Here is an 11,822-nt window from a genome sequence, read left to right on the forward strand (position 1 = left end):
CATGGATCTTCTTTGAGCCACTTCTATGTCTCTAAAAGAGAGTGCAGCAGCTACCTAAGATTGCACCTATGTACTACAACTGGAATACGTTTTGCACTCTAACAACCTCAAACAACTTGATTTTCTGAAGCCAAGACCCATCTTTCCTGTCATAAGCATTGTGATTTTAGAAGCCTGATCAGATGGCTTTACATGTGATTTGCATTGTGGCTATCTTATATTACAGCTTCTTTAACAAAATAAATAAAATAAGTATACATTTTTGCATGACTAAAACTAGACCTCAGGAAATGAAGACAATTGCTGGTAAAATTCACAGTATTCACTGATAAAAAGAAGTCTTATCAGAACTTTCAGAGCCATGCGGAAGCAGCAGTAACTTTGAACCACATTTTAGTAGTAGGCTTGACACATAACTTTGAAGTTGGCCCTTCTTTAAGATCAAGGTTGCACCAGATAACCTGCAGAGCTGCTTTCCTGACTGAATTTTGCTATATGCATATGGTAGCAGGGATGAGGAGCCACATCTTTGATGAAAACTTTTCACCTAGGCTTTTCAAATACCCTTGCCACTTATTGTTCATCTTATCTTTGATGTAATACTTGTAGGGGAAAGATCATGAAACTAAGGTCTGTATTTTGACCCTAAGCCAAATATCCTGATTTATTGCTAATAAGTAATACATTAACAAATATATGTCTAAAAGAATAAAAATTTATTGCAATTTACCCCAAATAGAAGAAACTACATCAACTGCAGTGACCCTTCCCTACAGCTGCTTCTCCTTTCCTTGTTTGGAAAGAAAGGGTGGAGAACTCCCCAAAGCACATCTTATATGCAATGGCAGCGATTTGGCAGTGAGAGCCTGCTTTTATTAACCACACAGCTGTTCAGTGTGTGCTATAGGAATGGAACCACTGGCAGAAGAATATCCTTATATTTCAAGCCCTCTGGGCATTCTGCAGGTAGGAGCAACTTAGGATCTGCCTAAGGCTGGGCCTTAATGGAAGACCATTTGGAAGGCAAATGGAAGGCAAAGTTGCCTTCTAGATTAAAAACTAATAAGAGATTTCGGGCAATGCAGATTCAAAAGCCTGGTGGGGGCAGAAAAGAAGCTTGCACTTGACCTTTCCAAATCTCAAAGAGTCTCCTGGCTATGAACACATCTGCCTTCCAGTTTTGGTGGAAAGCATTTTCAGAACAAGGAAGGTATTCCTGTATGGTAATAGGCTGTTCCTATTCATCATGTATGAGAAGAGCATGATAGAAACCAGTACAAAATACATCAGCAGAGTACATTCAAACTACACATTTTAAAAAGAACAAATTTATATCCAGAACTCTAAAAATTTACCCATAAAGTTAAGTCACAGGCATTTAGAGTCAGGAAGGTTTTGGTCATTAAGAACTGATTCCATGTGCATCCCTGTTCACCAAGTGTTTGTTATTAAAACATCATAAACATCAAAAGAGTAATTTCCTGAACTAAGATATTCCATCAGGGAATATTTCAGTGAAAAATGTGAATTGGTTGTTGCCAATATGTTCCGATTCAGCCATGATTCCACAGAAATGCTTATCTTCCTTTAAATTTACTGTAAAATTAAGTCTCCCCTCAAACTGATCACTGATTTGCAGCCTTTTGGCAATACGCAGACTAAAGTCATGTTGACTTCAAGACTCAAATGTGGGAGCTCCCTTCTTGCTGACAGCATCAAGAGACTGAACAGTACCAAGACCTCCACACCTTGCACAACCCTGGAGTTTCTCCTTCCCAGGATACAGAGTCATCGCTATACCCAGGGTGACTCAGAACTACGACCAAATAAAATATTAAAGTGACTATCTTTTTTAAGGACAGTCACTGTGGCATTTATTTGCAGAGTGTCAGTGACAGCTTTGCAGTACACATCACCAAGGTTCATGTTGGCAAAGGAGTCCCAGCTGGGTCGAGGACCCTGGCAGTCAACAAGCCAAACATAGCTGTTGATGTGGACCCATGCACACTGCTGGCAAACACCAACTAGAGCTTCCTATTAGTTGACTACTGTTACAGCACCCATTATTAAGATGATTCTGTCACAGTTTTTATCTCCTACATCTTCAGGGGCAGCCAGGCACCATATCAGATCACATTTAGGGTTAGTAATTAATTATGCCTTTTGACATGTATTTTGAAGCACAGTTCTAGAGCTTAGCCCCTGGCTTCCTGGCAGGCTGTGCAAACGGCTGGGGAGGCTGCCGGGTTGCAGGACTCTGCTTCATCCACACACACGCCAAATGGGGCCGTGGGGCTGCACCGCCTCCCAGGGCCAACAAGACGCTGCTATCACAAAAGCCAGTGTCCAGCCCTGACGCCCCACATCCTCCCAGGCAGCGCCCAGACCCGGCGGTGCGCAGGGCTGTCTGATGGGACAAGTGCAGCCCCCCCGCAGGCGCCGACGCCTTCGCGGAGGTCGGGAGCCCCCTGCCAGGCGGTACCGATGAGCCTTTGGGAAGAGGTCAGTGGCGACGGGCGATGGCCCGAGGCTCTCCGTACAGCCGAATGGAGCGTCGGCACTGAGTCGCCACGGAGCCGGAGTCCCGCACGTCAGGGCTCCCGGCGTGCCAGGGACAAGGCGGACCGCAGTCGCCCCACGAGGCTAGAAGCGGGGTTTGCCAGCTGTGCGGGTGCCGACCTACTAGCAGAGCAGGCTGCACACCGGCCGCGGGTGCGCAGGGAAGGTGGAAAGCCCCGGCGGGAGGAAGAAAGGGAAACGGCCTGAACCGAGCAGCCCTCGGCTTAGCTCGGCGCAGCGCAACTCGGGTACCCGCCTGCTTCCCGCGGCGCTGCGATGGAGCTGGGGCAATGGGAGCTGGGATCCCCCACGCTTGTCGCTGGAAACGGGGTTGAGGCGCGGGAGGGTTGCTGGCTGGGGCTGCGGGGGAGAGGGCAGAAAGATTCCCACCCGCCCTCCGTATTAAAATCCGAGTACCGCTGCTGCAGTGCAGCGGGCAGGAAGAGTTCTGCCAGGGTGGGCTTCCGAAATGGAGACCGGACCGAGTTGCTGAGCGGGGTGCCCCCACGGAACCCGGCGCCGGAAAGGCAGTTTTAAACGTGCCTGGTGTTAGGTGCGCCGGGGCCCGTGGGTGCGGGAGGTGGGTTTTGCAGGGCACCCCCGTGGTTCAGCGCTAGCCTGCCTGCCCGACGTGCCTGTGCTCCGTCACCGAAGGCTGCAGGCAAGTAAGTGGCATTTACTTTGGCCTTTTTGCCGAATGTAACTGATGAGAGAAGGAATGCTGGCCCGCCTTTTTTTATAGCCCAGGTTAGCGCTGGCGTAGAGAAGGGTTAGAAAAGCTTCACAGGGCACTTGCTGATGCGAGAAGAGCAATTTCCCTACAAGGGAAGGAGATAAAGCGAATCTCAGCAGCACGGCAAAAGCCCCAAAGTTATTATTGCAAGCACCAGGACATCTTTTGCCGGCTGGTTTGTGTCAGAATAGCAGCATCATATAACTCTAAAGTAAAAAGTACACGAAAAAGTTGAGATGCTCCTAGGAAGAATAATCTCAGCAAACATGAATGTATGAAAGAGGAAGTGCAACTTTCTCATGTTCCACATGACACTTTAAAAATATATAGAAGGGGGAGGTGTGGGAAAGAATTTTAAAAAAGTAAAATAAAATAAATTTTTAAAAGATGGAGAACCTATGAAACTAATACACCTACATGTTCTTAGTGAAGCTGAGTGTACATACGAGGCAAAAAGGAGGCTTCTCAGCAGGCAAAAGCATTTCTCCCATTTTCTAATAGGAGCTTAGTGTTAGAGCTATTCCAGACAAACACGGGTTGACACTGCCCCATACTACTACACTCTTACCTCCAAGTAAGAGTATGAGCATCTCTAGATCTCTCCAATCTTGACTATGTCACAATTTATTAAAATAAGAAATCAAGGCCTGCTTTGTATATATACGTTAGCTAATAAGCTCTGGCCAGCTAGCTAAATGTTTGTTGGCATTAGCAAATGCCTACCATGGGAAATTCCCCAAAGAGTCATTCAAATGACTTGCTAATACCCATAGTTTCTGACTTGGGTGTGGAACAGTAAAACAAACACAGCTATGGGATTAAGGAATAGGTTATGGTGAGCTTGTCTAAACTAACCTATATAAGCGTGGCACAAAAGTGATGGCTCCTACAGTGTAAAAATATGACAAAAATACAATACATGTAAAAGCTATCAAAAGCCACTGCCAGAGACAGAACAGAGCAGAGCTGTCTATCTGACAGTGTTGCAGATTTACAAAATATGTATCAGAGTAGAAATTTTCCACATTGTGCATCCACTTAAGCTTTTGAAACCTCATCTATGAAGCCATTTCAAAGGACACAAAAAAGGAAAAGAAAATACTTTCTTCATATTAAAGTAATACAATTCAGACTGACTCTTCCCTAAACTTTCTCCATCTCATTCTCTGGAGTTGGGGCTTCAAGTGGAGGTACATTTTGCATCAGGAATTTTCTCTGCTTTCTCCATGGGAAACCAAATGTGTTTGGAAAGGTGAGAATTTTCTTAGAGGGTAGATAGGAATTAACAACGCTCCTCCACAGCAGGGAAGACCCAAGCTGTGCTCTGGCAGGTGGTACAAGTAAAGCTGGGCAGAAGTGATGCTGTGCCTGGGAGGTGCTGGATTAGTCCTGATGCTCAGCTAGACAAAGGGGCAGGAACTGTGGGGAAAGGGCAGGAAGCCTGGAAGAGGGAGGGGATGTTCTAATGCACAGCTGATGGGGAAAAGTGAGGTGACAAATGAATGCAGGGGAGGTGAGCTTAGGTTAGGGCTTGGAAGGAGGAGGGTCAGGAGGGTAGGGTTAGTTTAGAGGAAAAACATAGAGCAGTCTGGGTGGAAGACCATGGAGCTCACTCCTAGGTGGATGTAGGCTTCTGAGGGCAGTACTCCCCATTGGCTCAGTGTTGGACCTAGCTGAGCGTTGACAACAACTGGGGAAGGGAACACACCTGGGTAGTGTGGCCTCACAGTCCTGCTTGCTTGTGAAAGTGAGCTGCGGAATCTGGTGATGAGAAGGCACTTGCATCCCTTTGCTCAGTTCAGCAGCCTTATTGCATGAGAGGTAATATCAAAGTGGGCAACTGCAGCCACACAGCTCATTGCAAAACCATTCCAGCATCTTCCTTTTCTTTCACAGAAGTCTTGAGGAAGAAGAGCACAACATATAGATAGGCATAGTGGTGAAAGGCTATTTAAAAGTAACTCTTAGGAAAGGGCTGCACATTTATCTTTCTTAAAGCTCTATATGATGAGGGTTAAATCACCCAGATTTTATATAGGTTAAACTGGGTTTTCCCATAGCATCCAGCAGGTGTAACTCTTTTGGGAAACTCCTGCATAGATTTGCCCCTCCAGAGAAATCAAATACATTGAATTCTTTCCAACAAAACCTCTGCACAGCTCCCTGCTATTACCACTGCTCCTGTTTATGTGTTTTTACTGAGCGCACAACTGGTGGTCAGCTTGGTCAGCTGCACGTTGCCATTTAACCGGATAAAACCTTGAGTTGTTGAGTTTCAGCAAAACAGTGGGATGCAGGGCTTTGAACTGTGATCCTTCTTAGTGATCCAGATACACTTATTATAGAAATGGGCCCTGAAGGCTGTATTGTGTGTTCTTCTCAAGAAAGTTGGGCATGACACCAGCTTCATGCCTTCTGCTTTGATTCCAATATTAGCACATTTTACTGCTAGTCATGCCCTCAGCCAACCATCCACAGAATTATGCTGTTTGAACAGAAGTTTTGCAGCTGTCAGAAATGCAAATACTTAATGGGACATTATGTAATCACAGTACCTAATTTATCTACTTCTGCTACTGTATTAAACAATCAATATTAGGTTTATTGATTATTTAAATAACAGAGATGCTGAAGTCAATCATGTAACCTCTTTGCTTTTTATTTTAGTTATGGATTTCTGTTACTGCTCCTTCATACCATGAGAGCTGATAAGTTCAGAACAATTTAATTAAAAATGAAGCTGCACTCTCTTTAAAATGTTTGGCCAAATACACAAGGTAGCTGTAATATGTACAATATAAGCATCGTCATGTTTTCAGCAAGACACTTAAGAATTCCTTAGTGTGAAATGTTTCTCTGACATGCATCAGGAAAGGAAAAGAATTTGCTCCTATCAGCTTCACTACGGAGAATAGCAAGAATCTTATGGATGCTCTTGCTCAGATTGTTCTGCTTGCTTCACAGACATCCCTGCACCTTTATCTCTGCCAGCAAAAAGCCTTAGAAGTGGGGTAATAAGGCCTGTCGATAGGCAGATCTAACATGCTTGGATAACATCCATACTTATGACTAACATTACATATCACAGTATCAAGTAGCCAGTATTAAGTCTTTTACTACAGTTCCAAAAATCCCTTTCAAATCAAAGATATGGTTAAATGATATCACCTGGTAATATTTAAATGTTTCTAAGAGTTGTCTTTCCTCTGTTCTTGTTTAATCACCGAGACGGGCCCAACAAAGTCATCAAGGAAACTCCCCAAAATCAGGGCAAACTGTGCCAGGTACAGTCTCAGTAGATGCCAGCTGGCCTGTTCCTGAAGAACACCTGTGAATTTAGTGTGCCTGTCTTCCCAGGGTTCACTTTTCCTGCTGCTGTGAGGGGTTTTTTCTGCAAAGTCTGAGCTGTAGCAGCCTTCTTGCAGGTCTAGCATGTTACTTCTTGTCTCACCCAACAGGGGATAAGGGCTCAGAGAACATAACTACCTTCCTCCCTGCAAGTACTATGTTTACTGCAGTGGTATTTTTAAGACAGGATGCCCAACTTCAATGTGTAGATTAACTATTTCTTGAGTCTTGTGCACCAGCACAAAGACATGCCCCTTCTGGACATTGCTGCCTTCCTCACACCTCACCATGCATTGTTTCCACATTTCCAAACCCTCACTCCTGTCATCTTTCTTTCCCTAGCTCACCCACCCACACAATCCCTTCCTGCAGCTGTAATGTCTCCCATTCAACCCTATGTCTGACGTCCCCTCTCACCCTCCAGTCCAGTATTTATAACATGCACATTGCTTTGGTCTCAGCAATCAGTTGCACCAGAGAGGTTTTGGCTGCTGGAAGGGAGGAGAGGTGACCCATCCCTCTCAGAAGAAAGACTGTGGCCAGAACCACCCTAGCCTTCTGGGAGTCACTGACCTGCACTTTCTGCATCATTTGTCAGGCAGCTCATGCCTTTACCTTGCTCTCCAGGAGGAGAGCCTGCCTTTCTCATGTCTGGAGGCCAGGAAAAGCTTCCTGAAAGCCAGATACTACACTGGCCTACCTCACCTGGCTGGAAGAGGTTATTAATGTCTCATGAATGCATCACCAGAGGTACATGTACATGCTGGTTTCATAGCTGGGTGTATTTGCTGAGAAGGTGACGCCACCAGCAGCAATAAAATGTGATTGCTATGATATGCTCATTTTGAGAAACACTTCTTTTAATCTCCCTTTATAATTTTTTGGGTCTCAAAACAATAGCAGTACTCTTTTTCTTACCAGTGTTTACACTTCCTGTGATTTACGCCTGGTGGTGTTTGGCATTTTTCTTAATCTAAAAAGAAAAAAAATGTTATTGTTAAAGTATTAGGACTTGAATATGTGTCTGCAGACAATGACCAAAGTGAAACATGCAGGTATCCTTGGGGCTGGGAATGTTTAGACTGATTGGTCATCAGAGAAGGAAATAATCAGGCAGCTTTATATTGCAAAAGGTCCCTTTGGAAAAATACAGACAAACACACATGGAGAGAATTAGTCACCAGCACGTCAGGAGGTAGGAATGACTATAAAGTGAGCATGCTCATCTGCCTAGTATAGGTACTAACACTGGAGTTCACCCATATGGTAGAATATACTTGAAAAGAGTAAAACCTCTTCCACATAACCTCCCTTTTTTCCTGTCTCTTTTAATCTTGTAGTGATTGCACTGGAGAAGATCATTGTCAGTAAACTTAGAGAAAATACTACATTGAGTTGTATTTATCGAGAAAGAGAATTGCACTTAAAAGATCAATGGGTATACTGGCAAATAGATTATGATAAAGAGGAGTGTACAGTTGTACATGCACTGATCTCTGGTCAAGACAATGAAAGTGAACAGTGTATTCACTTAAAAAAAAGGACTCAGTCATTCTGGGATAGATTGGAAAATGGTGATTTTTCTCTACTATTACTAAACATCAGCCAGAGTGATGAACATACATACAAATGTGTAGTACTGGAGAAAGCTGAGTATACCAGTATGGTTCATCAGGCAGAAGTGGTTCTCAGTTTAGCAGGTAAGAGTTTGTATCACTTGCACACACTTGCCCAGTTCTCATTCCATTTTTCCAAATTCATGCCAATTCATGCCATTTCAACATTGTATTTAAGCATACCATTAACTTTGAAACATGGTTCAGGCCTTTGATGAAATGAAGCCTGCTTAATTTTAATGTTACAGACAGAGAATACAGAACTGGGAGAATCTGTTACAGCCGTTTATCCCATGTGGGAGGGCTTTCATCTTGGTTTTCAGTAATATAAAGGCTTACTGGGTAACAGCAACTTAAGAAGTTGCTTTCTTCCTGAGTCTGGCTTCAGCTTTCTGCCCTTCTAGTAATTCTCTCTGCTCTCTGGCTTACATACCAAGCCTGCAGGTGTTGCTCTCTTTCACATCAGGAGGATGGTGTGAAACTCAGACCTTCTGCTTTAGAGCCCACATCAAAATTTTGTGTTTTCAATACATTTTGACATGTCAACAGCTATTCATTTTCTTCTGCTCTCCAGCTGGTTATAGCCAACCAGTACCCAGTGGCCCTATAGGTAACAGTGACAGCACTGGAGAGGAGATGACTTTCAGCTGTAGGTCTGGCAATGGATACCCAGAGCCCAATCTTTATTAGATAAAAAACTGACAATAGCCACCTGCCTCCATCAGAGCTAATGATCATCCCCCAGAGCAATGGCACTTACAGCACTTTTAGCACATTGAAGGTTAAAGCCACTTCTAACATGCAAATAGAGTGCTCCATAGAAAATAAGATACTATAGGAAAATCTATCAGCCAGCTGCAAGTCCATTCATGCTACTTCATGTTTCCTAGCTTACAGGGATATCAACCAGTGCGTCTCTGTGTGCAGATACACACTAGTGAGGGGTATGCATTAATTTAGAAGTTCCAGAAAGTGCCAAGAATCGCTTAGGTTTTGTTTCAAGCTAGTTATGTTTAGTGGTGGATTTTATGTTTACTTCTTTCACATTTAACCAAGTGTGTTAAGACAATAGCACTGATAAGCTCTTGCATCCAAGGCAGTCACTAGGCTTTACCCATTGGTTCATCAGGAACATGATGACATGGGAGTCAGGTTATTTTTCAGGGAGCACCATACCAGAGATCCATGAATCCCAAACCACTGCCCCACTGCTTTGCAGCACTTGCATTTGCTGCACTCTGCTAGTTTCAAAGTTGTTTTCACCCCCCAAAATTCAGTTTAGTACAATGCACTATTTAAAGCATGCCTATATCAAACAGGTAATATTAGCCCCATAGAACAATAGACCTACTAGCACAAGTATAATATTCTATTCATTGCTGATAGGAGTGATCAAAACTAGTGTACACTACAACTACACTACAACTAGTGTAAAAACAACTATTAGCCACTCAACTGTTCACAAAACCAGAAAGCTATTGCAAAAAAAAAAAACAAACAAAAACAACCCCAAAACACCAAAACAAACCAACCAAACAAAAAAAAAGAACCCCAAGCTATTAGAAAGTTTTAATTCCAGTGCCAGCAGCAGAGTTCACGATTTCCAAAAAGCTCTGTAGAGAAGCTAAGTGGAGTAGGACAGATTATCTGCTCATTGCTGTTACTGGCCCTGCTTCCCAACACACCATTCACTCACAGTTTCTGCACCCTGGTGCAAGGAGGTTTGATGATCTGCATAACTGTAGATGTTTAACTGAACACACCAAGGAATCGCATATTGTTCACTTAATGATACTGATCCCACAAACATAGCCAAATAATGTCAACTATTTCCAGGAACAAAATTTGTGCCCATGAGCAGAAGTTGCACCTGAGAGTGGTTATACAATACCATACCCTTACTGTCATCCCAAATTAAAGGAAAACTAGGTAATCCTTCATTAGTTTCCTAACAACATTCTCATATTGTATTCTGGCTATATCAGAACACATCTTACTGTTGTTTGTTGGTTTCTAAAAGCACTGCCATACTTGAAACATTAAGAGATAAGATTTTAAACCTTCAAGTTGCAGCAATCAGTGGAAATTCATCACTCACATCAAGGAAACAGGTTTTCACCCACTTTTATGAATACCATGAAATTTGTATTATAGATTCTGCATAAATTTATTTTCAACTGAATCTATATACAAGCTCAAACATACAGTTTCCCAAGACTGGCAGAAGTGAAGAACAAGAAGGAAGGGATTCATTCAGTATGATAGTAGGGAGGAATAAAGACAGAATAAGCTGGAGATGTACCTTTCTTAGAAGGAATACCACCAGAATCACAGTAGTATGAATAGCACAAATATTTAGTCCTTCAGAACTTTTATCTATGTGTAAAATATGGTCAAATATTTGTCTGGTATGAAATGTGAAGACTTATACCTTGGTATATTATTTTTCTATTTTACTTCTAGACACGCAGCAGAAGCAAAGCAATGGGTCTAGCACAGAAAGTCACAAAAACCTGAAAAAAAATGGTCAAGGTACTCAGGCAGCTGGCATAGTTTCCATTGTCATTCTGACAGGTGTTCTAGCTGTAATAATCTGCTAGCTGAGGAGACAGAGGGCCTCTAAGACTAGAGTCCTGCACAGGTAATGAGGCCTTTCATTTACATGACAAAACCTGAAGAATTCTTGGGGTTTTTGCCAAAATGATGTTATCCAGTGCATGGCTAGAAGGTACAAGCAAGCTGCCTGCACACAACAGCAGGAAATTATGCTGTTAGCAAAAACCTAGGACAGATGTAGTGCCTCAGAACACTTTCTTGTTTAACATTTTCTGCTGTTAAAATTTTAACTTTATTGTTTAACATTAACTCCTGTTACAGGAGTTAGTTGTTGGATGTGAGAGTAACTCAGATTTTGCACCTTTTCAGGCAATAGTTTCTCAGATGTGATGCCTGCAGCCTGTTCCTGAGCAGATGGAGGGGATGCTCCTCTATGGTGCAGGACTGGGGCAGTAGTTTGTTCTGCCTAGCACAATCCAAAGCATAAATCAGAGGATAAATCAATCCCAAGAGCTTTAGAGTCACTGGCTGGACGAATAAGGGTTCAAGATCCTATTGGGATTGAGCAGCTTTCTACAAGTTTGAAGTAAAGCATGTTTTGTCACTCCAAGTTATACACACATACTGTTATATCGATGCATTTTCCCATGTGCAGGACTCTGCAATGCTTGGCATGAGAGAACAAAAGGTAGCTGTAAAAGTCATCTTGTGAACCAGATGATGTATCTGAGTACTTACTATAAGCCACCTTGCAGGTATGCAAGAGGTAACATCTAGGAAGAGGGAGCAGGGACAACAACACTTTTCATGGACATTGACAAACCACATTTTCAATTCATACCCTCTTCCTCATGGCTAGCAAGCCCGGGTGCTTCAGAAAAAGGCAGGGTAGTGATTTTGCCCAGCATCTGCAGCAGCTGTGCTGTGCTAGGAGCTATGCCATTCCTTCAGAAAGCACACGTCTTTCGCAAAACACGGAGCAGAACTGCTGCTTCAAGCCCCAGAACCGC

The 11,822-nt window shown here is 43.2% G+C and overlaps 1 protein-coding gene across 1 annotated transcript; it reads left to right on the top strand.

Annotated features, from left to right (window-relative positions):
* Positions 1-2,835: 2,835 nt before the first annotated feature.
* ICOSLG (inducible T cell costimulator ligand) lies at positions 2,836-11,140 on the top strand. Its single transcript, XM_034074651.1, is given in 7 exon segments — positions 2,836-3,086; positions 5,960-5,998; positions 7,979-8,340; positions 8,831-8,948; positions 8,950-9,113; positions 10,720-10,897; positions 11,134-11,140. Coding segments are annotated over 7 exon segments (1,119 nt in total).
* The last annotated feature ends 682 nt before the right edge of the window (positions 11,141-11,822 follow it).

This window comes from Melopsittacus undulatus, chromosome 2 (genome assembly GCF_012275295.1).
Source record: "Melopsittacus undulatus isolate bMelUnd1 chromosome 2, bMelUnd1.mat.Z, whole genome shotgun sequence".
NCBI lineage: Eukaryota > Metazoa > Chordata > Aves > Psittaciformes > Psittaculidae > Melopsittacus > Melopsittacus undulatus.